This window comes from Rattus norvegicus, chromosome 18 (assembly GCF_036323735.1).
Source record: "Rattus norvegicus strain BN/NHsdMcwi chromosome 18, GRCr8, whole genome shotgun sequence".
Lineage (NCBI taxonomy): Eukaryota > Metazoa > Chordata > Mammalia > Rodentia > Muridae > Rattus > Rattus norvegicus.
Genome location: NC_086036.1, coordinates 26,137,235 through 26,164,607, shown reverse-complemented (window position 1 = coordinate 26,164,607; position 27,373 = coordinate 26,137,235). Strand labels below are relative to the sequence as shown.

Below are 27,373 nucleotides of genomic sequence, written 5' to 3'. Positions count from 1 at the left end.
TTTTCAATAGATTTATCAGTCTCACCTTAATCCAGTTTTAGAGTATCTTTACCATTATGATAATAAGTTCTCTCTGGTCCATCAACCAGTTTCACTGCGCTACTGTGTCACCATGCTGTAAAATGTTACAGTTGTTACTTATTTTACTCCGTTTTTGAACAATGTCAGCACTGATCAGACTATGAAATTGTTATGGTCTGACCCCATCCCCAGTAGCTGTAGCCATTTTTTTCCATGCCTGCCAGCTATTTCATATTGCTGCTGTAACAGGCCTGCCAGTCACTGACACAGAGAAGTGACTTGGCTCACGGACACACTGACCACATACCCTGTTTTGTTCTCTATGTTCTGAATGTTCTGTATGAAGTTTGCTAATTTTAAGAAATTCCACAGGGGGCTGGGGATTTAGCTCAGTGGTAGAGCGCATGCCTAGGAAGCACAAGGCCCTGGGTTTGGTCCCCAGCTCCAAAAAAAAAGAACAAAAAAAAAAAAAAAAAAAAAAAAAGAAATTCCACAAAGCTTTACATAGGACCGACCCATCAAATCAATTAAAGGTCAATATGAACTGTTAGGTCTAAAATGGCTTGAGTCAGAGCTGAACACTGGGCAGCCTTTCTTGTACCTATGTATGAACTCACTGTAGCTTTTGTGGCTGACACTGAAGAATGCTACTAATAAGCTGAAAGGTTATGATTATAATACTCATGCTTCTTATCTCAGTGTTCTGAAATTCCCATTTGCCACCCATCAACCACCCCGTTACCGTACTCAGGACCAGTCAGCTTAAAGGTTAGCTGATAACACCCTGCCTACTCAGCCAACTGTTCCCCTCCTTGCTGTTTAATGTTTGAACCTGGTCTTTCCTCTCAGCGTCTACTCTGACAGACAGCAGACTAGTCCTGTGATTAGGCTCCTGAGTCTTTTGCGGGCCCGGACATCCAGTGTTAAGGGATGCATTCAATAAACTATTCTTGCTTAACCGAGATCTGAGTGGTGATTTCCAGACTGCAACAGAGATGTGTAGAGATGGACTAAATGCACGGTGTTATGAAAAGACTATGAATATTTGAGGGTCTGGGAAGGATTTTATGATTTAAAAGGGATGTGTTTGGGTGTCAGGCTGACAAGGGGTGGGTGGACCTTGTGAGGGCTAATCTTCATCACCAACCTGACTAGATCTGGACTCACCTAGTAGACACAGCCCTGGGTGTGGCGTAACTGAGGAGGGAACACCTACCCTGAACGTGGACAGTGCCTGCACCCACCCACTCCGCAGCTGACCCTGACTGAGTCACAGGATGCTGGGGGAAGGTTCAGAGCAGCAGTGTCCGTCTGTCCTTTCCTGACTGTAATCCCACGCTCCTGCTGCCATGCCTGGCCCAGCAAGGACACTGCACCCTCTCACTGCCTGTCTCTTAATTAGCTTTGTGCCTGGTATTTGCTGCAGCAAATGTAAGAAGTAACCAGCAGTGGCTAAAGGGTGTGAAGCATTATCCTGATGACCTTTTGCTCAGAGTTTATGGAGAGGAAGGACGGGGACTAAAAGGAAGAAGGAGGGGCTGACAAAGAGGTAGGCGGGCTTTGGTTGTTTTGTTTCTTGATACAGGTCTCACTATGCAGCCATGGCTGGACTAGAATTTACTGTGTTGACCCTGGCTGGCTTCAAACTCACGAGATTTGCCTGACTCCTCTCCCCAACCCCCAGTGCTGGGATTAAAGGTAAGTTAATTAGGTTTTGATATGTTGAATTTAAAATCTTTGACAAATCCTAAGTGGTAGAAACACAGGATTAAGAATCTGGCCCCCAGGACGAAAAAAAAAAAAAATCAAGACTGAGTAGCATATAGATGGTGCCTAAAATCTTAAAACATTAATGAGATTATCCAGGGAAGAGAAGATTCAGAGAAGGGGGAAAACAAGCTTTAAGACTGCCTGTAACTAACACTCAGGTAAAGAAGGCAAGTCTAGGAAGGTCACAGAGACACTGCCAAGCCCACGCACAATAACTGACATCACCTCTCTTCCTCCTTCCACCAATCCCAGAGTTGAGCACTGCACTCCTGGGTCACTGTCCTCCATCACTACTCCTCTATAGACAAGAAAGGCCAGCTGCTGCTGACTTCTGGTAGACAGAGGTCCTATGCCTACTGTAAAACAGAGGACAGTTTCCTGCCCTAGGTGGCAGAATGCAGTCTTATTACCAGCACTCAGAAGGCAGAGGCAGGGAGGATCAGAAGGGATCAGAAGGCCCATCTCAGCTACATAGCAAATTCAAGACCAGCATGAACTACATGAGCCCCTGCCTCAAATAAGAGTGCATTGCTGGTTTAGTGAAATAAATAAAAGCAGTTTTGTTTAAGCAGTTAAGTGCCACAAAATATATCCGTTAAGTGTTCAATTTAATGTTTTTCAATAAATTTACGAAGCATCAGCATACTCTGTTTTAGACTATTTTGTCATTACAGTTCAGTTCTCCCCACCCGTTTACAGCTGACCCCATTCCCACCGCAATGGCTATTTGCTTTGTCTTGAGTTTCTGTTAGGGAGACATGGTCTCACCATGTTGCCCAAGTTGGCCTTGAAATTCTCAATTCCCTCTACCTACCAAGTGCTCTGCGCTAAGTTGTCTCTTTAAAACAATTTTTTTTCTGACATTTAGTTAAAAGTGCGAGTGTGTGAGTGTGTGTGTGCACACATGCATGCAGTTGTAGAGGCCCAAAGATACCCTGGGAGTCTCCTGTGAGATCAGGAGCCAGGGCCCCTCACTGATCCCAGAGCTCCCGAGTTTAGCTGCTGTAGCTGCTTGCTCTGGCTGTCCTAACTCTGGCCCTCACGCTTACAGAGCAAGCTTCACCCACCAAGCCATTTCCCCAGTCTTCTGGCAATTTTATAAGTGGGCTTATGTGGTTTAATCTGATGTAATGAGTTTTCAAAGTTAGCCACATTTTACTTACAGTGGTGTCACATTTGTGCCATCCTTTTGGGCTACAATGAATAAGGCGGAATGAATGCCCAAGTTAAGAATCATGTGACTTCTGTTTAAAAATAACAGATTTGATAGCTTGTTGGTAAGGTGAGGTCCAGCTTGTCTCCACTAGGTCATCTTCATGTGAATCCGGTGGTTATACGGTTTTGTTCTAGGGATATTTCATTTTTTTAATAACGGTTTTAGCTGACATTCCTGGAGAGAATGAATCCTTAGAAGTGTGCCACTAGTGAAAGGAAATCCTGTCTAGAGTATGTTTCTTTACAAAGCTGTGTCACACCATCCTTTGGGCCCTCTGCTGGAAAAGTAGAATCAAGTCTCAAATAATGCCTTTTAAATTGTATCCTCTAGTATTATAGATGTAGGACAGTACTGTATCATACCTCTGTGGATGTAAAATAGCTTGTACCTGCTTTATGATACGTAGTAGTGACCGTGCTAGTAGTAGTGACAGAGCTGTTTTTAATGATGTTGCTCAGAATGTTTTCTTTCCAGATGATGATTGAGAAGCTAATTTAAAAAAAAAATGGTGCCAGGTACCACAAGAGTAACAGAACTGTGCTGTTTTCTCGGGTTTTGTTTTTTTACTTTTTTTTTTTTTTTAATGGAGTGTGCTGGATGTCTCTACAGTTTTGTTCAGATGACTGCAGAACCTGGAAAAGCTGTTGCTGCTGTTGATGCATAACACACTGCTATTATTGGTCTTTTTATATAAATATAAATATATATATACAGATATATAATTTGAATTTTTTGAAACTTTACCTGTGCTGTCAACTTTCGAAAAAAGTATCCCCGTTTACTGTGTTGAGTTGGCACTGTACAGAAATTAACAGCCATATTGGTCTAGAAATGTTGAACTTAAGTTTTTTCCATTTGTACAGGGGTAACACACTGTATTAAATATGTAAGGTCTTATCAACGTGGGTTTGATTACAAAAACTAATAAAGTATTCTCTAAATTTAAAAAAAAAAAAGAAAAAAAAATTGTGTGCAGATTTACCCAGTATATGTTTGTGCAATTTCTATTATTGTCTGCTTCCATTGCAAGTGAAAGATTAGAAAACAAGCTACCTGTTTTGGGATCTGGAAAGGGAGAAGGGCTTGATGTATAGAAAAAAGCTTGCTTGTTTATTTAGGGTCTTGCTTTGTAGTCTAAGTACAAAGAAGATAAACTCGTGATCTCCTTACCTTTGCCTCCTGCCTCCCTAGTGCTTTGCTTGGTGCTTGTACTACTGGTATGCACCACTGCACCCAGCTATTAATTTTAAAAAGTTTAAAAAAAGGGGAAAATTTCTTCAAGTTTTATTGAGATATAATTGGCAAATAAAATATATTTAAAGTATAAAAAAAAAAAAAAAAGAATCATGTGACTTCTGTCTTCTAGACGCCTGAGTCTAGAACTGCTGGGCTACGTTGCGACTTTACATCACTGTTTTGTAGAACTGCCAAGTATTTTTAGGTGTACCATTTTACATCCTAAATACAAATCAAAACCTGCAAATTTGCAACCCCAAGTAAATTTGCAACCCACATGGAAATGAGGGATTAGAAACTGGGATTCCAAGGGGAGAACACTCGATATTTTGACCTGCCACCACCTCACCGCATCTTTGGACTTTGCACATTTACAATGTGTCTCCCATTTGGCTTTTGTTGTGTCCCCTAACAATAAGTAGAATCACGAAAATAAAGAGCTTTTAGTGAATTCTGAGCATTCTGGATGTTTGGAAAGGCCTGAATTTCTAAATTGCCTCACAACTGTGAATGTTACTGCTGTGATAATGATCTCAATTCTCAATCTGAGATCTGGAGTCACCAAGGAGACAGGCCTCTGGGAATGCCTGTGAGGCACAAGTAATTCAGCTGGACAGACCTGCCCCCATGGATGACTTCATTTCCTGGCTGGGATCCTAGGCTGCATAAAAGGAGGATGTTGGCTGCGTAACCAGTGTACACTGCTCTCTGCTTCTTGGCTGTGAATGCTGCCACAGGCTCCTGTTGTAAAAGGGTGAGATGGAACAGTCTTACAAATAAATAACAATTTTGCTTGTGGGGTCCAATACCAACTTCAGGTATTTGACGTAAGACAAAGAATGAGTTCAAATAATTGATATCAAAGGAACTGAATTTTTTCTGGAATTTTAAAAAACGCACAGTCATATTTCCTGGATTCCTAGGTTGGCTGCTGAGAAATCTAAAGGAATTCACTTTATATTTTGTTGGATTTTCTCTTCCTTTTCTAGGCTTTAGAGTTTTCCTTAAAATGTAAGCCCTTCTTCATTTATTACTTGTTTAGGTCTGTGTGTGTGTCCCTGTATTCACACCCATGAAGCCCAGAGAAAAGCTGCAGCGAGCGGTCGGCTCCTTTCACCTCGTGGCCCTGGGCTGGGGCGGTGGGCTCAGGCCGGCCAGCTCTATGGTGGTCCCTGCATTTGCTGAGCCATGTCTGCCTGTATCCTAGTCTGTGTTTCACTGTCTTCTTTACTTTATAAAAACTATCTTTTAATTTTTCAATTGTGGTTTTAAATTTAACTCTCATGACCTCTTAAAAAAAAATTCTCCTGGGTGAATGACTGAAACAGGCCCTCATGTGTCCCAGGCTGGCCTGCTGCTCTGCCCCCCTAATGCCAAGGTTCAGGAGAGCGTGCGCAGTCACACCCTGCTTCTGCTGGGCATGCGTCGGCTGTAGTGCCCAGTTCCATTCTCCCTGCCACGAGACTCTGCTACTCTACGATCTCTCTTACCAGAACCTTAGTAAAATGCCGTGCAGTTGTTAGTGTCCACTCAGACTGAAGAGTGGGCTACAGAAAAATTAAATGAAGTTTGCCAGCTACAGTGACCACAGAATGGACTAGCTGGTCCGGTTTGTTGGTGACTCCTTAGTCCTTTTCTTGGGTTAGCTATGTTTCTTAAAGAAGCTTCCTAGAGATGACAAGGCTAGAGGACAGCAGGAATCTCACCATTGAGTAAATTTCAAACTAATTCAACTTTTTATACACTGTCTCCAGCTTCAATTAATTGCACTAAATTCACTGTAATCTATCTAAAGATCCTTTCTGAGGGGGGTGGTGTGTGTGGGGCAACTAATTTTCTGTTAGGAGTGAAAAGAGAAACAGCGGGGTTGGGGATTTAGCTCAGTGGTAGAGCGCTTGCAAGGCCCTGGGTTTGGTCCCCAGCTCTGAAAAAAGGAAAAGAAAAAAAAAAAAAAAAAAGAAAGAAAAAGAAAAGAGAAACAGCAGCAGTTGTGCCGAAAATGTGGGAAAATTTCAGGGGCTCATTTGCTTCTTTTTTTAAATTTATTTTTATCTGTACAGGTGTTGCCTTCATATGCATACATGTACAATCATGTGCAATGCAAGCATGCTACCCATGGAGGCTAGGAGAGGGTACCAGATACCATAGAAATGGACTTACAGATGGTGTGAGCTACCATGCAGGTGCTGGGAATCTGACCTGGTTCTTCTGAAGAGCAGCCCATGCTCTAACTGCTAAGTTGTCTCCCCACCACCTCACCTGGTTCTCATTTCAGTTTTCAACTAACCTTGTTTCAGTCTCTTCTAATAATTATATTCACAGGTGACCTGCAGAGTCAGTCTGGAACCCTTTAGGATCCCACGATATACCCTGGGCTCTGTCACAGCCTTCCTACAATATGCTATAACAGTTAAGTCTGTTGAACTTTCTTCCAGAGCCTCCATCTTTATTCCTGTCACTTTCTCTGGTGTATGTGATTCTTTTCATCTAATGCTTTTACTATCATTTCAGTAAGGACTCTGAGATAACCACAAATACATATGTCTGGGATTACATATAGGAAAAAGCCTACTTAAAGGGTAATGATAGCTCAAGTAGTGATTTGATAATACAAATTGACAGTTTATGCTAAAGACTAAATTTTAATTGTTGAAAAGTATAAAATGTTTTAGGGATGGAGAAGAGACCTGGGTTCAATTCCCAGCACCCACATGGCAGCTCACAACTGTTTGTAACACACACGCATGTAACAAAAGGGGACTTTACTAACCTCTGCTTCAGCCGCTTGGGACTGTAAGAGCTGCCGTACACGAAGAATGTCCTTCTCTATTTGCTGAATCCTGGCTATTCTTCGCTGAAATAGAAAAAGAGAACAAGTCAGATACTCACTTATTTTTATGTGCCATGTGCGTAATTGTGTGTGGGTATCCCTGGAGCTGCCAGCCATGGGTGTTTTGTTTTAATTTATTCACTTTACATTTGGTTGCTGCCCCTTTTCCCCCCACCCCCAGTTTCTTTGTCCACTTTGCCTAGGAGTTAGTGCATGGTTGAAGGTAGCTTAGAACTGTGTTTCTTTGGCTTCTGCTTTCCAAATGAACATTACTTTTATTTACAATACGAGGAACACAAAGATGATACAGTTCTGCATTCACACTGTGAAGGAACTTCTGAAAGATATGTTCACTGAAACACATTATCTGTGATTGCTTTTGTGTTTGGAGATGATCTAACGCCGTCCTGGCTGGCCTGGAACTCAAGAGATAGACCTGCCTCTGCTTCCCCAGGACTGGAATTAAAGGTGTGTGCAGCACATGGGCCCTGAAGTGGGCTGTTACAACCTGATGGGCATTTTCCCATCCTTCACTAATATGCTGTGGGATGAGATGTCACTGAAAAAGGAGGCTGAAAACCAAACTAGTAGCAGAAATGGACTTCACAAAGGTAGGAACAAGAATGGCTTTTGCTTTAAATGTCCTTGAATTATTTACCAGTTATCTCTACATGTTGTACTGAACATCTCCATCCTTTAAACAGACTGTTGGGTAGTCTTCAAGAATTGATCCACGGGGGGCTGGGGATTTAGCTCAGTGGTTAGAGCGCTTACCTAGGAAGCGCAAGGCCCTGGGTTCGGTCCCCAGCTCCGAAAAAAAGAACCAAAAAAAAAAAAGAAAAAGAATTGATCCACGGGAATCTTCACAGTTTAGGGATATTAACTGCTCTCTTTATACTGTTAAAGATATTTTTCCTTTTCATTCTTTATGACAGGTACTTTAAATTTTGATGAAAATGACTTTTATTGTTTTTGAGTTTCCTTTCTTTCTTAAGGACTCAAATGTTTTACATTTTCTTCTATTAATTTTGGTTCTTTTATGTTAAGACTGAGTGCCGACATTTTTCATAACTATTAACCAACTGAATTTGCTTTAAAGTAGAGCTATCACACCTGAGCCCCTCTTTTTGAGAGAGGAATCAACATGTAGCTCAGGCTGGCCTCCAACACGACCTTCTTGCTCCGGCCCTGAGTGCTGGGTTACAGGGGTGCACACAGAGTCTGGACTACATCTGACTACTTTGGTATCTGCTGTCTTGTTCTCACTCATTGGTAAGCGTTCACTGTACAGTACAGAAAATTATTCTCAGATGTTACAAACATTTCCACACTCACCTTTTTACTCTCATTATAGTACAAGTTACATATAAATAGACAAAAGATAGTATCATGTGTAGTATTTGAGGTCTATGGATAAATCCAGAACATTTACAACTATGCAAAATAAAGCCCATTTAGATTGAGCAGGGGAGAGGACTCTAGCATCCTTTGTAGATGTCCTTAAGTGTGGAAGCTCTCGCAGAATAACTGCTTTTCTATGATGCCTACACTGTGCTAGCTCTGATGTACTCTTGGGGCCACCACTCCAGCCACTGTCATTTCTGTTCTGTTCTGTTCTTATAAAGGAGACGCCACTTTGTACTGCTGTCACTGAAGGCCAGCCCTGCCTTTTTGTCCTGTTTGTGATTGTTAAACTTAATTTTCACATGGTTATTCCCAAATGGAAAAATGTGTTGTGTCACTCAAGATACAAAATTAAATTTCCTAAAGTGTTAACCTCAGCCACCAAAATGAAACATGCCACATCCAGGCGTAAAGTGGCCAGAATGAAGTCGGGTTCATATCTCTTCTGGGACTCAAGTCAGAACCCGGGATCTATCCACTTACTTTGTACATAACAAGAATTTTATGTCTACTATGTCATCATGTTCTCAGGATCTATAAAAACAAATAAAAAACAAAACAAAACAAAACTAGGAACAAAAAGCATAACTCATAGTTACATTCTAAGAATGCAAATGAATATTTCTCATAGGTTTTTTTTTGGTGGAAATAGGTCTGTCTGACATTTAAAAAATAATTATACAAAAATCTCAAATTTAAATCTAAATGTAAATAGAACATATTTTTGGAAACTCATTACAGGTTCTTGATTTTAATCCTTAGTTGTAATAATAACTATCTTCCTCCAGTTTGTAACTACTCTGATGGTTCCTAATGACAATAAATTCTTAATTTTAATATAGTAAAACTCATCAGCCTTATACTTTATTATCTCATGTTGCTTAAAAAATTTCTACTCAAGGGCTGGAGAGATGGCTCAGTGGTTCCAGAGGTCCTGAGTTCAATTTCTAGCAACCACATGGTGACTCACAACCATCTGTAACAGGATCTGATGCCCTCTTCTGGTGTGTCTGAAGACAGCTACAGTGTACTCATATAAATAAATAAATCTGGGGCTGGGGATTTAGCTCAGTGGTAGAGCGCTTGCCTAGGAAGCGCAAGGCCCTGGGTTCGGTCCCCAGCTCCGGAAAAAAAAGAACCAAAAAAAATAAATAAATAAAAAATAAATAAATCTTAAAAAAATACCAAAGAGAAGGTTTAAAAATTTTTTCTACTCAAATGTTTATGTATACTTTCAATTATGTTTATTTCAAATTACTAACTGTAATTTGATAACAGATATACAAATAGATACATGATATGCATGTCACATAATCTTATTCCTATCAATTATGAAACTATAAAATGTGTCATGTTATGGTGTTAAATATTACCTTAGATATAATTTTTTATTATTAATTTTTCAAGACAGGGTTACTTTATGTAGAGTTTGCTGTTCTGGAACTCACTCTGTAGACCAGGCTGGATTCAAACTCAGAGATCCATTTGCCTCTGCTTCCCAAGTGCTGGATTAAAGATGTGTACCACCACCGCCAGTTAAAATTATATTCTAACATGAATCCCACCCCTACCCGAGAAGCGTTTTGAAATTGTAGCTGCTGGGAGAGGGCAAACAGTTTTCTTCTATAGAGACACTGGTTCAACAGCCACACCTTAGGGCAGGCCACGTGCTCAGTAGTAACTAGTCGGACAACATGGAGCAGGATCCACAGTTTTGTTTTGGCTTTAAGAGAGAATATGAAATGGATCTTGGAGATGAAAGAGGGGAATATATTGCATGAAAAAAACTTAAAATTAGAAAGAAGAAAAAAATCACTTTACAGAATTCGATATATCACCATACAAATAGTCTTATCTAAATGAAATCTTTAAATATAATTAATTCCAATTACATTTTTTAGAGAAGTGAAAAAAAAATTCCCCATGCACACTTTAAAGCAAGGTGAGGCAGTAGTTACACCTGTCTTCTACAGGGCTCCACTAGCCTGTCACACACCTGCGCACAAGGAAGTGCTCTACAGTAAAAGCAGGTGACGTCCTTCCTTGGCCTCTCTTCCTCAGCCCTCACGCCCTCTTCCCTTACGCGCATTATTTCTTACACCTCCTCTGTGCCTCAAACGTGCACTGTTGCTGCTGCTTTTTTTTTTAAACGTCTGACTGCTGTTGCCACACAAACTTAGATTGCAAGAAATAGCAATCTCAAAGGAATTGAAGCTAGTTATCAGCTACAGGAGAATCAATATTTTTTCCCTGTAATTCTATGCAGAAAGATTAATACTCAAATGTCATAGCAGAGCAGAATTAAGTCAGTACTGGTTATAATGCCCAACAGCTAGGAGAAACTGTTATCCTGAAATAGTGGCAATTTAAGACAGACTTTGAACTTTCTCTTTGATGGTGCTGCAGGTTAAACCAATGGCCTTGTATAGGGAGGCAGTGCCCTGTCACTGAACTACACCCTTCACACAGACAATGCACTAACAGACACTGGCAGAGCTGTCAGTGTGCAGTGTGAGACCCCGCCAGGCACCTGTGCTCGTTTCTCCATGTCCTGGCAGGTGCCAAGCTGCTCCTCCATTGCGGCCCTGATCTGCCGTGCTTCATACTCCAGCTGCCGTCTTGTCATGTCTGTCTGTAAGGAAAACTAGGACCACAAAGAGCACATTAATTTCTCAGTTTATTAGTAAAACCAAAAAGCACATAAATATCAATTAAGAAATTGAGTGAATAACTGCGAGTCACCAGACTTGAGAAAGCTATCAATTTCTTCCAAGGAATCCTAAACTATGAGAGTGGGCAGCAAGCTTAGTTGGGGTCCCTGATTACATATGGACCTGCCCGAAGCAAAAGCTGGCTTTACCTGAGGCTGTGCTGTTGAAAATATGTACCTGGTCCAGGCAGGGTGTGCCGAACTTCTGTCCCCTCATGATTTTTATCTGTTAAAGGGGCACCTAATTAACTTCTGTGGCACTAGGAATTTCTGGGGTTCACACTAGGCAAGTACAGTACCATTGAGCTACACCTCAGAGCCCCGAGGAACCTTTAATTATTAAAGTAGTATTTTGGACAGCAGACGAGCTTCGTTGGTAGAGTGCTTACTCAGCTTGTACCACATAAAACTAGGTGTGCCCTGCAACCCCAGCACTTAGGGAGCGGAGGCAGGTGGATCAGGAGTCCAAGGTCATTCTTGGCTACACTGGGAGTTCAGGAGAACTAGGCCACATGAGACTCTATCTCAAACAAGAAAACTAGTAAGTTAACACAGACAGCATCCGGGGGTAAAACGCCAGCAGGCGTTCATTACCCTTAACCTCTGACTGAACTAAGGATCAACTGCCTTATATGTACAAGCTAAACAGAGAAAAACATTCCATTTGCCATATGAAGAAAATGGAGTAAGAAAACGTTCACATATTAGCGCTGCATCTGGAGAGTTGGCTCCGTGGTTTAGAGCACTGGCTGCTCTTTTGGAGGACTGGGGTTCAATTCCCAGCACCCACATGACAGTTCACAACTGTAAATCCAGTTCCAGTAGATCTGGCAACCTCACAAATGTACATAAATATAAATATATCTTAGAAAAAAAAAACAGAAAACCATGAAAAATATTTTAAAAAATTATTAAGCCAGACAAAATCAACACTGACTTCTGTAAAAATCTAAAAGTAAGGAGAAAGTGAGATATGAACACACTTCACAAGTGGGTGTTAACTGATGGTCACAGTGAGGTAGCTGCCAGGCAGGCAGGCAGGTAGGAGCCATGGAGAGGAGGAAGGCGAGCTCCTCACAATCCACGCTTACAGAAAACTGCTCCTGGCAGGCTGGGTGCAAGGACTGCAAAGTGTCGACACGGCACGTTATAATCCTGTGGTTCAGAGCTGGTAAGTGGATGGTATTTCCATATGCAGATGAGTAGTTCCATGTGGAGATGTTTGCTGACTTTTTCCCCAATAAGAAGACAAAGTACAGAGCGTGGGGATGAAACACAAGCAGGCTTCAATTACCAATGTTACCAATGGCCCACGGCGGTTACGTATTTTTCTGTATTCTACCAAAAATGCTTACTTAATAAATAGCAAATAATAAATTTATTTGACAACTGATCTTTACTTTCGATTTTCTGGTATTTAACCAAGGGAAGTGAGCACTTTAAGCCTTGAGTTTTAGCTCCTGCACTCAGGAGACCCAGATAACTATATTCTGGAAGGCTTTTCTTCCTTCTAGTTTCCCTTTTTGCCCACTGCATTCTCTGAAAACTACTATAAAAGATGCCATTTTATTGCCTTTATTATTATAGACGGGCCCACCAGCTTCGGTGAGTTGGCCAATGTGGGAAGGGTATGAATGGTTTGGTTGTTTTTACTAGTGGGTTTATAGGATAATTATAAGCATAAAGTAATTAAGTGAAGCATTTTGTTGAAGAGCAGTCCTTGCACGGATTTGAATAGCATGGAAATAGTGGAGGCTCATCTTTGAGTTGAAGACTTGAGTAAAGTCTTTGCTCTGACAATGTTGTTCTTTTTCATAGGCCCAACGATTCTCGTATGCTGGTTGCCTTAGGAGAATGTTATGAGAAACTCAATCAACTAGTGGAAGCCAAAAAGGTACCTCAAAAGGCAGCCTAGAGAACGGGAGCAGAAATCTCCTGTTTAAAGGGAGCTTGGGCTGTATATACTGTGGTTTGGTTTGTTTTTGTTGTTGTTTGTTTCTTTTCTGTATTCTGATCTATGTGAACACAAAATGAATATTTTGTAGCTACATAGTATAAAAAGAAGTGTAGGTTGAGATTATCAGTATGGATGTCTATATGGAATTATCGCCGTTAGGGAAAATGCTCTGCATTCTGCAAGCCTGAATTTCTAGAAGGCTTGCCTGGCCTTAGCACTAATGTGACTAATTGTTTCACATGAGCAGTAGTCTGAAGTGACCTGTTTACTCTTTGACAGTGTTATTGGAGAGCATACGCTGTCCAAGAATGCTAAGAATGAAGGTTACACTGAGAAGGTGCCTTCCTGATGCCCAGGCTGGCCCTGGACTCACTGTCACCCTCAGGGTCAGTCTCTTGGAGTCTGTGGATAAGAGACTGTCTATTTCCCCTTTTATTATATAAAATATTGATGAACATGTAGTCTTGAGATTATTAATGTATTAGATTGTTAGACAGGACCTTATATAACACACTGGGGACAAATGACTATACAGCTGAGGAGGACCTTCAGTTTTTGTTTTACTTGTATGAGTGCTTTGCCTGTGTGTGTGCACTCCGTGTGGGTGCCTGGTGCTCACTGAGGTCAAAAGAGGGCATTCGACCCCCTGAAACTGGAGTTACAGATGATTGTAAATTTCCATGTGGGAGTTGAATAAAACTCAAGATTCTCTGAAGAGCAGCGAATGTTCCTAACTGTTGAGCCATCTCCCTAGCTGTGAATTTGAATTTCTGATACCCTTGCCTCAAATTCCTGAATGCTAAGATTCCATGTGGGGAGGAGAAGGCACAAGGATGTGAAGTCCAGAGTAATTGTGTGTTGTTAATATGGGCAAGCCTATGTCAAGGACCCCACAGACTCAGACGCATGGGAAATGGCACAGCCTTTTCTCCTGGTCTGAGTGTGAATTCTGATGGTGTGTACAGATAATGGCCACCACAGCTTTCTCCCTCTGGCCTGATGTTTATGCCTTGAAGGCAGCTCTCCTGTAGAGGCTGTCCCTACTGAAATGAGCTAAACCTGACTCCTTGTCTGTCTGTTAGCAATAACTTCACCTCCTTGTTTAACACTGTACAATAAACACGCTGAGCACCCAGGGTGCTGTGTTTGTGTGTCCGTGTGTTTGTCTTTTCCTCATTTCCCCACTGTCTCAGCCACACCCATCTCTGGAGCTATGCTGGACATAGCCATTACAGGCATGTATCATGTATGCAGTTGATGAGGTGCTCTGGGGTTAACTCAGAGCTATGCGCATGACACAGCATGAATGTGGAAGTCAAGGGACAAGTTAGTTTTCCCCTACAATTAGGTGTATTCCTGAGACTTAAACGATTTAAACCTAAGTGTATTTGATAAAGGAGCATGGAGTTCACAAACACAGTAGCTTCCATGACGATAGCTATTGGCATCTGTACTACACAGAATGAGATTCATATTATCTTGAAGGATATTTTTGTTGTAAAAACTATCTGGTATGATTCCTGCATTGTACAGAAACTGCAAACAGATAGTATAATGTTTCTACCAATTAAAAATACAGTTGTCTAAGTGGAATTCAGATTCAAACTCCTGTGGGATTAAAATAAGTATCTGTTGGTACACAATAATTTTTTTCTTCTATTAACCTTAATTAACGAGTTGTTATGGTAAAGCAGGCCTGTGATCCCAATATTTGGGCGGATCAGGTCCTCTTAAGCTGTATAGCAAGTCTGACATCAGTCAGGGCACATGAGATTCTGTGTCAAAGACAAACAAATCCCCACAAAACAAACAAAGCAAAGCAGCAGCAGCAATGACGACGGTGACACTCAGTAACCGTTACATACTTAGGTCAAAAGCTGCTTAAGACACATTACATTTTATAAATGATTACAAATTCAGTTACCTTGAATTCTTCATAGGTGACCTGAGTACCTTTGAAGGTCAAGTCCCCAAATCTAAAAGCTGCACTGCCGAGTTACTTACGTTCTCAGTCAAGGGCAGGCTATCTATTCTTTTCGTGAGGTTCTGAAGCTGAGCATAATACCAGTCCTTTTCCTTTTCTTCTTTGTCAAGATCAGCAAGGAGTAATGATCTGTTTAAAAGAAGGGTAAATTTACACAAGCTATTACATATTGCCTGGTGCTCTCAGCAGCTGCTGCTGTAAGACAGCAATGGACTTGTGAGAGCGCACTGACTGGGGTTTGTAGTAGGACTTGGGTGTTACAACCATTGACTTCTGAGTATCAAGTGTGCTCCTTCCCTGCTAAGACGCTCATCAGTTCTGCTTCAACCAAGGGCTCTCTTTCATATAGTCTAAGAAGTGAGTGAAAGGTATGGCCAGATTAGAACCCAAAGCCAGGAAAAGAATAAACACTACACTAACAGAGTTAAGAATAGCTGCACTGTTTGGGGAAGAGAGAAGCCTGGGGGAGGGAGAAGCCTGGGTAAGGGAGAAGCCTGGGTAAGAGAAGCCTGGGGGAGAGAAAAGCCTGGGTAAGAGAGAAGTTTAGGGAAGAGAGAAGCCTGGGGAAGGGAGAAGCCTGGGGCTGCATCCAGGTAGGCTGCTGTGCTGAGGTAGGCCACTCTGCAACAACACTGTGAATAAACACATCACATTTATAGTCAGAGGGCGCTACTCTGAGGCAGAAAGAACCGGTTCTACCACACACCTGACCATTATAAACATAAACATATAACAGAAGACTGTGACTGAGATAAGACTCAATAGACTAACAAGTGCAAGCTCCTTATTGTTCCCTAAGCAAAGTATAGTATACTTTTCTTGTGTTGTTTCCAGAGGCTTTCTATAAAATGAAGAATAATGTGCATAATTACATGTACACTTAAAAACATAAATACTAGGGGTTGGGGATTTAGCTCAGTGGTAGAGCGTTTGCCTAGCAAACACAAGGCCCTGGGTTCAGTCCCCAGCTCCGAAAAACAGAAAAAGAAAAAAAAACATAAATACTAGATTATTAGTATGTATGTTGTCCTACACATGTTTTTTTCATTTAAAATATCATTCCATATGAGAACAAAACACTTACTATGTACTTCTTTATAGCTGCCTAACTCTGTTTATCTCACGAAATTCATAAACTCATAAAGGAGAAATACTACGGCCAATCCTTTGCTGGGGAGCACTCAGGGCCTTTCAAGTGTAATGAATATTATATAATATTTATTACATGAATGTCTTTATGCACTTCATTCCATACATGTTCATGCATGAACACATGGTAAATTTTGAGGGTACATGAATTTTAACTTAAGTGTCCTAGTAAGGTCTTATACCAACTGTATAACCTATAATTTCCACACATTTAAGTGTATGATACAACTTCTAGAGTCTTACATAAGTAGATTTATAGCCTCCAGGATATCACTCTGACTTTGATTTCTTTTGATGTGCATGAGACTAAGCTTTTTTCCAAGTTTGCAGCCCACTCCTTTCGGTAACTTCTGCTTCTCATTAGAGGATGTCTATACTGGGAACGGCACGACTCAGTCACTTCAATTCATCACTTAAGACACTTTTGCTATGGATATTCATGTCATCAGACCTGTGAATATTTTCTATTATGATCTGAACTTTGGCCATATACAATGATGCTCTCCTCTCTGATGATACATTATTTTTAAAATTCTGTTTGGTATTTCCTTGGGAAACATTTGTAATGAGTACTAATGTGTATAGAAGATTTTGTTCTTGCTAAGATCACTTTTCCCAAGAAACAATTTCAAAGCTAAGCATCCTCAATTGTGAGAAAATAAATGGACAGGGACTGGCAAGAGATAAATGATGCCACAGCAGGAGCCAAGAGCATTTTCCCCTAAGTGTCAGAGAGGCCAAGATAAAAGGAACATGTCCATTGAAAGTTCTCATTACTAATAGCTGTTATGAAATCTAGCACTTGCAGTAAAATCCATTTAAGAAATTCTTTTCTCTAAAGCTCTCTAACTAATAATATCAGCACCAAAGCAAGTTCCTGGGAAGTCTGGCCTGCTCACATGGCCTTTGCCTCTTTATGGAATGAAAAGGAACAAAGAGAGGGAAGACCCTGGCACAGCTAAGGGATGAAAGAGAGCTCAACACCCTTCTAGTCCACGTGGCCAGGCTGACTTTTAGAGATGGCCTCACCCCAAATCAAAATAACATCGCCTTTGTCTACCAGTGAAACATGCTGCACTCCTTCCTATATTTTAATTTTTTATGTATGTGTGGGTGTACTGTTTGTATGTGTGTGTACCATATACATGCTGCCTATGGAGGTCAGAAGAAGGATCCGAGTCCCTGGAACTGGGTTTACAGCCAGCTGTAAGGCACCCTGTTAGGCATGACTATTTCTCTCACTTGTGGTTACAGCTAGCCTGCCTTCCATAATGGAGTTCCTTACAAAGTAGCAGCTACTGAATTTCGTTCAAAAGATAACCTGAAATTCTACTATAAGTCATTGATACATTTACCTACGTATAAATATTGTGATTTAGGGTTTTACCCAATGTACAGATTATTTTACTCAACGAAAGGTGGCTATGCTCACCACTGTACCAAGGCTTCACCATGTGTAGAATATTTAAAAGACCAAAGTAATCAAATATAAGATCTTAGAATTTCAAGAAAATTCCTCCTGTCCACTTTTAGAATTGTTTCGAGCACGATCATTAACATATTTAAACCAGCAGATTGTGGGGCACACACACACCTTTCATCCCAGCACGTGGGAGGTGGAGGTGGAGGCGGGGATATCTCTGAGCCAGCCTGGTCTACAAAGCAAGAAAGATGTTTAAAACAAAGTGATGCTCCATCGGTGCAGGCTGCCACCTATCATCTTACATCAGAACAGCAGAGGGAGCTCCCGTACACAAGAGTACACACTGCATAAGGAACAAATGTTACCTCTCTTTCTCAAGCTCTTCTAAGTATCCAGTGCTTTCTCTGCTTCCATTTACAAATGCTCTTCTTGGGAATGACCCCATGGGGACAGGACTGCATTCTCCTGAACGGCTTGATACAGATCCTTCCCGACTTCCATAGGATCGGAGGGACATTTTCGAGCGTAGTTTCACTCCGGGGAAATTGCTATCTAAGTTAAATTCTAAACAGAAACAAGTTCTTATGTAGTAACTGCTTTATGCCATGTAAAATACTCCTATTACATTATTTTAAAAGTGAGTTCTTAGGTTTATATTTTAACTACAAATATATGCAGTTGAGTAATTATTTAAAATAGTTAAAACTTGCCCTGCAAAGTCAGCATGAGTTATACTGCAAACAAGTGTGTTAAAGGAAAATCACACAAAATCCTTAGAATCCCTGTAGATAATATTAGGAACTCAAAAAGTAATTTGTCTGGTTTCATTTATTAAGAAGCAGGGTCCCTGTCTGGCACTGGAATTTTTAGGCAATAAAGTGAGAAAGGCATTTTAAGACAGATATTACTAGAAATAGCATAGGAAAATACAGGCAAAAAGACTATGACAATACCCCTTCGCACCTATCTGCCACAGAAGCCTCCTGGCACATGGCTTACTGAAGCGTATTTAGTCACTGGTAGAATGAAATGAGTTTCAAAAATATGTCAGATCTGAGGGGAAACGTCAAAGCCAATGATGTGAAGCAGAGACAAGCAACAGAGCTTGTATCTATTTGCATTCCACAGCTACAACCCAGTGGGGAGTGAGGAAGAGGAGCAGGCTGAGCCCAGGTCCGCATGAGAGCAGCTGCCCTGGAAACTGAGCTTACAACAGTATCTCTAAAGTCCTTTAAAAACGTACCTTTAAGGCGCTCTAGTAAATCAATCTGTCCGGAAGTCATAGTCTCATCTTCAATACTTCCCTGCAGCTGCTTAAGTACTTCCTAGTGAGAGAGCACAGTACATTAGCATGAAATGCTAAATAACCTTTCAACACACGAGTCTGTATTTCTTGGCATTTAGATAGGACTGGGGAGAAAACTATTTCAGTTCACACTGACAACATGCCATAGGCTATAATGTATATTAAACATACTACCTATTTTTCATTATTTTATCCCAACAACAATAGTGGTATTTTGTGATAATGGTGATTTGAGGAGTCTCCATGCAAGACACTTCATGGCATACTTTATAAAGGAAGGTAAAGGGGTTGGGGGGAAGTATGATCCAAGTACATTATATGCAGACATAAAAAGACATAATGAAACAAACTCATTGTTTTTTACAATATGGGCTAATGACTTTTAAGAAAGCTGGAATTGAAAAATCAGCTCACACCTACAGACTTGCTTAAGCCATACAAAAGTGGCTACTTAGAACCCACATCTCTAGGCCTGTACCTGCACAAGCAGGAGAAATTCTGCTGTCTAGTGACTTACCACTCAGGGCCAGGCACACCCGAGGGCTGACCAGAGCATTGGCTCAGTCTTTTCAGACACTCACATGCTAGCTGCCTCCAGCCCTTGATGTCACTGTCTTTCTTCACACAGAAAGGATTTCTTGATTTTCCCCCCGAAAAAAGTTTGAAATAATTTTCTATCCAATTTTTCTGCCTGGCTACCTATAAACCTTGGTTTTTATTAGTATTCCTTAATAACTGCCCGTACTTCCCATACAGTGGTGCAGGCCTCAGGAGCTTCCAGCGTGTCCTTTGTTTCACAATTAGTTTTCGGAAGTCGGGGATGCAGTGAGCATCTGCAACCTTGACTTAAGGCCGTGTCGCTGGACAGTAAGTGATCGCAGACGAAAGCATGGAAAGAAACCTGCCAGAACGTGAGCTAATGCTCGAGGGACAGCTCCCTGCCCTGCCTTGCTCTTGTCATTGTGTGCAATGAAAACAAAGGACCTGTGGTCTTACATGTGCCCGTCAAACAGCAGGCTGTGTTGTTGTTTGAATTGCTTCAGTGGGAGGTGTGGGACGTGAAGCTGACTTTCTCTGTGGGAAGGATTCTACATTCACATAGGACACCTCTCTTCAGCCAGAGCAGAGCGTGCCCAAATGCTTAACTGAGCTGAGGGGCACTTCTCTTCCTTAGCTTGAGAACAACACTGCAGACTATGGCTTCCTTTTCCAGGGTTCTCGTTCTTCTGCCTCTGGCTGGCAGCTGCAGCAGTCCTTGAACATCTCATATCACCTCCTATCACCTTATCATCGTGTGTCACACAGAAAAAACCAAGTGTGCAAAGAGAAAGAGGACCCCATTAAACACGATCACATAGGATGAGTGGAGAGAGAGTTTCCCCTCCCTTCAGTGACAGAACTACAATCTAAATCAGTGGGCAGGCTACAGTAGGCAAAGCTCAGTGGTGTGTGCTTAGGTAGGACACACAGGTTTGAGAATCGGTCCCTCTCCATATCCCTGTAAAAACTGAGGGACTCTGGCATGTGCTCACATTTTCTAATCTGAACTCCAGTTAACATTCACACCTTGTAATAAAACTAGTGCTTTAAGGGAGGACTTACAGTCTGAATTTGCATCTTGGAACTCACATGCTGATTCCCGAAAATTGTCCTGACTTCCACATGTGCAACATACATGCATACAAACACAGGGACACACATGTACATGCATGGACATAGCAAGTAAATAACTGAACAGGAAGTCTCTGTGGCTAGGCACAGCTCAGCAGTAGAATGCTTTTTTATTGAGAATGTGTGTCACCTTAGGCTTAATTCTCAAGGCCAATATCTGTACATCTGTTAGAAATCTATTAATAAAAGCAGCAATGTAAATAAAACAAATTAAATTTAAGGCTACAATTTTTTAAGGGTTTTAAGAGTAGCAATTTTGCGAAGTATTAGCTTATTCCAATGTGTCTATTAGGTTATCTTTGTTAAGTGCTTCTAATTATAAACGTCACTGAGCAAAGCCGGATAAGCCAACTCACTCACATCCAGTTACTTAGCCTTAAGAGGACAACATCTAGCATGACTTACTTTACTCACAGCTTGCAATGAATAGTCTATGCCTACTAACAAAGTAATCCCAACTGTGCTCTGTTTTGAGGCTCAATGTGCACAGGGACAGATCTTCAGTCCTTGGTGGCTTGGCCTTTCCAGCCTTGGTCCCCTCAAGTTCTGGTCAATGCATCTTCAGTTCCCAGAAATAACCATTATGCTGGAACTAGACAGTACACAGTCCTTTGAGTCTCTGTTTCTACTTTAACATAATTGTCTGTAAGATAACTCCATGTTACTAAGGCTGACATGGAGAATGCTAACCCGATCACTCTGTACAAACATCTAGTGGACACAAGTACTTACTTCTCGTGGCGTAGTTTCTCAGAGTTCAAATGCTGCAGTCACAGGGTTTACCTTGAAAAGAAACTGCTGTAGGGTGTGTGAGTGTGTGAGTGTGTGAGGAGTGACTGTGTGCCTCTGTGCCTGAGATAGGCCCCTGAGCAGTGTGCCCATTCCAATATTCCCATCTGTGGGACTGTTTTAAATCTTAACCATCTGAGTAGGAGTCAAATGATCTTCATACTCACTGATGAAGGTGATGCTGAGATATTTTCCACTAGTGTACCCGGACATTTATCTTCCTTTTCTAATTATCTTTTTAGTTTTTGAGGCCGTGTTGCAAAAAAAACCTGGATAGTTAAACCTATCTGTCTGTCTATTCAAATGTGTATACACCCAGGTGTGTGTGTGTGTGTGTGTGTGTGTGTGTATTCACTTGTGAGGGTCAGACAAGCTTTGGGAGTCAGTTCTCATCTGTTGTGCTGAGGCTGCTGCTAAGCCAGATGCCCCAGGCTAAGGACCTCGAGCTGCTGGGAAATGGTCCTCCTGTCTCTGCTCTCCTCTGGTCTTAGGAGTGCCCGGACTAAGGATGCCAGCAGCACATCGCTTTCTTCTGTGCTCCCCCTGCATGTACTCAGTCTTGTGCCTTTACCTGCTGACTAAATTCACTATCTTATTGTTTATAGCAGAAGTTCTTTTATATTTTGAAATAAGTTCTTTTGTAGAATGTATTGTAGTGGGGGTTGGGGATTTAGTTCAGTGGTAGAGCGCTTGCCTAGCAACCGCAAGGCCCTGGGTTTGGTCCCCAGCTCCGAAAAAAAAAAAAAAAAGAACCAAAAAAAAAAAAATGTATTGTAGTGTGGTAGGTTATTTTCAATAGTGAAAGATGGCCTGTTTTTTTTTTTTTCATTTTTTTTTATTGAAGCCTTCTAGAAGACATATGTTTTTAATTTTGATGAAGCCTTTACTTTTTTTAATATATATATAAAATTAATATATAGATCAACTTGACACAAGCTAGAGTTATCCGAGAGGAGGAAAGCTCAGCTGAGAACAGGCTTCCATAAGATTAGATTATAAGGCATTTTTTTTTTTTTTTGGAGCTGGGGACCGAACCCAGGGCCTTGCGCTTGCTAGGCAAGCGCTCTACCACTGAGCTAAATCCCCAACTCCTATAAGGCATTTTCTTAATCAGTGATAGATGGGGGGAGGGCCTAGAGGACCAGTGATCCTAGGTTCTGTAAGAAAGCAGGCTGAGAACCCTCCATGGCCTCTGCATCAGCTCCTGCCTCCAGGGTCCTGCCCTGCTTGAGTTCCTGTCCTGACTTCCTTTGGTGATGAACTGTGATGTGGAAGTGTAAATCTGATAAAACCCTTTCCTCCCAAGTTGCTTGGCTCATTGTTGGTATTTCATTATAGCAATAGTAACCTTAACAAAGACAAGTTGGTACCAGGATAGGGAGGTATTGCTGTGACAGACCTGACTATGTTTTGGGGAAGAATGTGGAAGGACTTTGGAACTTTAGAGTAGAAAAGCCATTCGGTATTAAAAGCTTGGTGGGCTGTTCTGTGGAACCTTGGAAGATAAGAATGTCGAGGGCAGTGCAAAAGATGGAGGCCTGGCTTGGGAAGTTTCAGAGGGAAATTTAAGGACTCTATGGGGGTCATTTGTTTCTTTCAATTAAGACTGTGGTTCTGGTCAGCTGAGGCTGAAGAAACAGCTGTGATAACAGGACTAGAACCACTAAAGCAAAGCCTCTGCTCTGCTGGGACACCTGACGCCAGTTGGCTCGAGCTGAGAAATTACCAGTAACTAAGACGAGCCTGCTGAGCTGAAACCTTTTTGGGATGTGTTTCCTGAGAGCCACACTGATTTGTTTTTATTGTAATACACTTCCCTGTGAAAAATCTATAGTACTTCTGGCATTCTATAAAAATTTCCTTTTGTTTCAATACATTATTATATTTTTGTAAAGAATTGCTGACTAACTCCAACACCGGGATTGCTTCTGAATTACCACCTATCTTCTGTTTTCTTGATTACCATTTTCTTATTTCTCAAACTTGACAGTATGCAAATGGTGTATATGTAAGAACAAGAAAGACGTACGGTGGTAGGTGCGTTCTTCTTCCAGAACTTACTCTTCCTGCTGTAGGGGTTGCTATTTTCCATTCTATTAGTCACAGTGAATGGTTTAAAGCTAACTTAGTTTTCAGGTAATTTAAATCTTGAATGTGACCTTTTTTTACTTAGATTGAAATATGGCAAACTGGCTTCCTTAGCCTTTAACCTCCTACTCTGCGTGGCCTCACATCCGACATTGGCACAGCAGATGCCATCTCTTGAGCATCTTTCTGTGGTTTCCCACTCCTGCTTATTTTCTGGTGACACTTATCTTATTAGCACTAAATCTGGTCCTTGGTGCCGAGGTTTTTAATCTGGTTCAAAAAGTTCAAATTCTGGCAAATACCTTATGAAACCAAAGTTTCTCTGTAGCAAGTCCTGCAAGCTAGCATTCCGCCTTCCCCTAACCTCCCATCAAAGGCAGCCATATCTAGAGTTCTTCTTGCCTGCCTTCAGGGATGATACCTTCCAGCAACGCTGTCTGCTGTGCCCAGAATAAAGATCAGCTTGTACTTATCCAATGTCCCCAGAGAGGAAAGTCACCAGTAATCTCAGCCTTGCTTTGCTTTTCATGACGCTGGGAAAGTTGGCATAGCATTTCTTTCACAATGTTTTAATAAGTATGTTTAAATAGGGATTCTTTCTGAACACAGCCACAGTATCATATTTATATCAAGTATTTCCTCAATTCCCTCAAATGTATGGTCTGCTCATATTTCCCTAACTCTTTATATACATTCTCCTGGCTGTTACCCCACAGCACTTTTATACCTTCATAGCGATGTTCTGTAACCAACAGCAGGATGTACCTGGCCTTTCTTTGTGATGACTAGACTGATAAGGTCAGGAAACATGCTGTAGTGAGATTGTATGTGTCCCAAAGACTACTAAGTGTGTTTGGGGAGAAGAACAACTATACTTAATTGTAACCCAAAATGGAATGCACCAGTGGTTTCAAACACATCTTTCTGCACATCAGTCAGTGGAAAACACAACAGGCCACAGCTCTGCTCTTTAACAGCAGGGCGTTAGGGAAGCAACACATAGCTAACTTCACTGAAGTTTGTAATGGCCCAATTCTGACGACACCCATGGACAGATCTGCCAGGATGCGTGCATAAAGAGTTGGATAATCACCAAATCCAGGCACACCTGCATCTCCCGATGCAGCCTGATAGCCCATCATATAAGTTTGTGTGACCTGTACGATCACTCCGAAAGGCACACTACTTCAGCATGGAGATTAAAGTGTCAATTAAAATGTCTTGCCCAAAATGTTTCTTAAAAACTATTTCTGAATTTACTTACGTAATTAAATAAAAAGTTAAATCTAGATCTGAGTTCTCTCACAAATTAGATGTTTACTATCTAAACAGGTCCTCTAGGAGGAGGTCTACAGAGTATACTAGTCAAGTACACAAAATGTATCTGTACTTTGTAGTCTTGAACTCACACACATGCCCCGGACTGCAGTTTAAAGTGTTGGTAGGTGTTAAATAACAAATGGCTTTTTTAACCTATTAGATAACTGACCCAGGTACTTAAAGTCACTGATCTGTAGCTGGTGATAAGGAAAAATAAGTGTTTGTTATAGTTTACCTATTTCCAAAGGGCTATGAAGTGAATATTTTGGAGATGTTATTGCCAGAGTGTTTTATGGCAATTATTAGAGTGGAAAAAAAGATCAATAGCAAGATAGGTAAGAGAGTTGTGAGATCAAAGGCTGCCCTGTTAGGATAGGATGTCGTATCTAAAGGATAAGTAGGAAAGAGAAGATCAGTTTCCTCAGTGATAAACAACAGTCTAGAAAAGAGAGGAGGCTTTGAAATGGCAGAGAAAGAACTAGACAGACTAGGAATATGGAAAGATACGGAAAGCAGAGTGTTCAGAGGAAAAAGTCAGAATTGAGATGTTAAAATAGCCAAGCAACAGAAACAACACAAAACAAATTTTTTAAAGGAAAGAAATAAACATTTCTACTGACAATCTCCAATTTTATGAAGTTATTAAATTCAGTGGGAAGTTGCTTAACTGGAAATTAAAGTAACTAAAATTTTAATCAATGACTTTGAAGACAGAAGGTTTTCGCCTCTACACACTAAATACTCTAACTCTTTTTGCTACCTGGAAAAAACTTCAGGGCTTGAAGTACCATGGCAATCACCACGTAGACTTGATGATGACTGTATTTTCTAAACAGGACAATGTAACCTTTGAGATACTAGTCAATATCTGTAAAATAAAGCTAATCTCCACAAGTATACAGAAAACCTTTCCACTAAATCAAGTATAAGGTAAAGTTGGGGATCTTATTTTTAAAATTAAAGACTAAGAATGAACCAAAACCAAGGTTAATTTTTTTTGCATGATTCAGTAGATTAATTTGATGCATTTACTAAGAATATGTTAACTCTTCTAAGAGTTTATTATATATAGTTTTAGGTAAATAAAGTGTCTTAGCTATCCCAAGTTTACAAGAGGAAACACTGAAAGTGGATAAGCTACAATCAAAGTCGCAGTCTTGATACCTTCATGTTAGATGCCTCAGTTTCCAGTTCTGTAAGGTGATTGGAATTATCTTCGAGCTCTTGTCGAAGATTTGAGTTCTCCATCTTCAGGGCCTCAACTTGCTTTAACAACTGATCATATGAGGCTGCTGCCATCCTTGGCTACCCTTGGACCTATAAGGTTAAAAAGGATTTTGAAATTCACTACTAAAAATGGAGTAGCTGCGTGTAGACAAAGGAAGCGAAGCTCTCCAGACAGGAGGAGTGGTGCTTGTGTCCAGGTTTGCTCTCCAAACGACATCTTTCAAGCACCAATAGTTTCTTCCCTAAGAGGACGGAACATGGGGTCTGAGCTGAAGAGAAACAGGAAAGGGCAGAGCTTCAGTCCCTTTTGAAGATATCTGCATGTCTACAGGTAAGATTTCTACTGGTAAGACTCTTTCAAGGTTAAAGATGACCTAACTAGTCCAGTACGTCAAACTTACAGAATATAACCACTGATAAAGAATCTGTGTAAGTAACGTTGCACTTTAGTTTCTGATTTGGACTTGGCTAATAGGATTTCAGAACTAGGATACAGTAATGAGACGAGAGTTCATCCTACCATTTTTATTTAATAAAAGGCTTTGTATTAAAACATTATCTATGGCAACGTAGTTCTTAAGATTTACAATGCCAAAGAACTCCAGCCATTCATAAAGTCATCACAAAGGAAAACAAAATTCTGATGGGAGTATCCTATGGCAAAAGTGGTCAGTATTCAAACAGGCTAAAAGATAAAAGGGTTAACATGGATGACCTTAGAAGTAAGACTGCAAAGAAAGGAGAGAAAATAGAGAAGACAAGAGAGAGAACAGCTCAGAAATAAGAGGTCCTTGGCATGACTAGTTACAGGATGACACAAGGTATGCTGGGATTGATCAAGGAAGAGTCAGGAAGCCCACATTCTCTGTTTAGTTTAATGTCAACTCACTTTGGAATTAAAATTAAGAATAAACAATTCTGCATTATCTAATACAAGAATAATATCATACTGGCTACTCATGATAATATGGGAATGGCACAACTTGGGGACCTTGATAACATATCAAGGGACTCGGATCTAGTCAGTTCTACAAGTCATTGGTGAATGGGACAGCCCAGCGATGCCCAAGGAGGGAGGCCTGGGTTGGAGACCATCCACAGGAAGTCTCCAATGTGCAAAGGACAAGCACTTGCATTTGGATGCCCGGGCTCAGGCTTAGGGGTGGTTATTTGTCAGCTACCATTTGCCCCTTCGTTACTTCAACCTGCAGTTGGGCATTTACCAACTGCTTTAATATAGCTTACAGGAACACCAGTGGAGTCAGCACACAG

The 27,373-nt window shown here is 41.0% G+C and overlaps 1 protein-coding gene and 1 long non-coding RNA gene across 2 annotated transcripts in view; one reads left to right on the top strand and one right to left on the bottom strand.

Moving 5' to 3' along the window:
• Nucleotides 1-26,226, bottom strand: part of Apc (APC regulator of WNT signaling pathway) — a 57,640-nt gene extending 31,414 nt beyond the window's left edge. Inside the window, 6 exon segments of the mRNA NM_012499.1 lie at nucleotides 7,014-7,097; nucleotides 11,008-11,121; nucleotides 15,149-15,257; nucleotides 18,066-18,264; nucleotides 18,944-19,025; nucleotides 26,039-26,226. Of these exon segments, the coding sequence (NP_036631.1) occupies nucleotides 7,014-7,097; nucleotides 11,008-11,121; nucleotides 15,149-15,257; nucleotides 18,066-18,264; nucleotides 18,944-19,025; nucleotides 26,039-26,173 (723 nt within the window). The 5' untranslated portion in view covers nucleotides 26,174-26,226.
• LOC102549857 (uncharacterized) lies at nucleotides 11,108-14,276 on the top strand. The gene is made up of 3 exons (XR_361302.4): nucleotides 11,108-12,792; nucleotides 13,006-13,081; nucleotides 13,424-14,276. It is a non-coding gene; the product is annotated as an uncharacterized LOC102549857 (long non-coding RNA).
• Nucleotides 26,227-27,373: the final 1,147 nt, after the last annotated feature.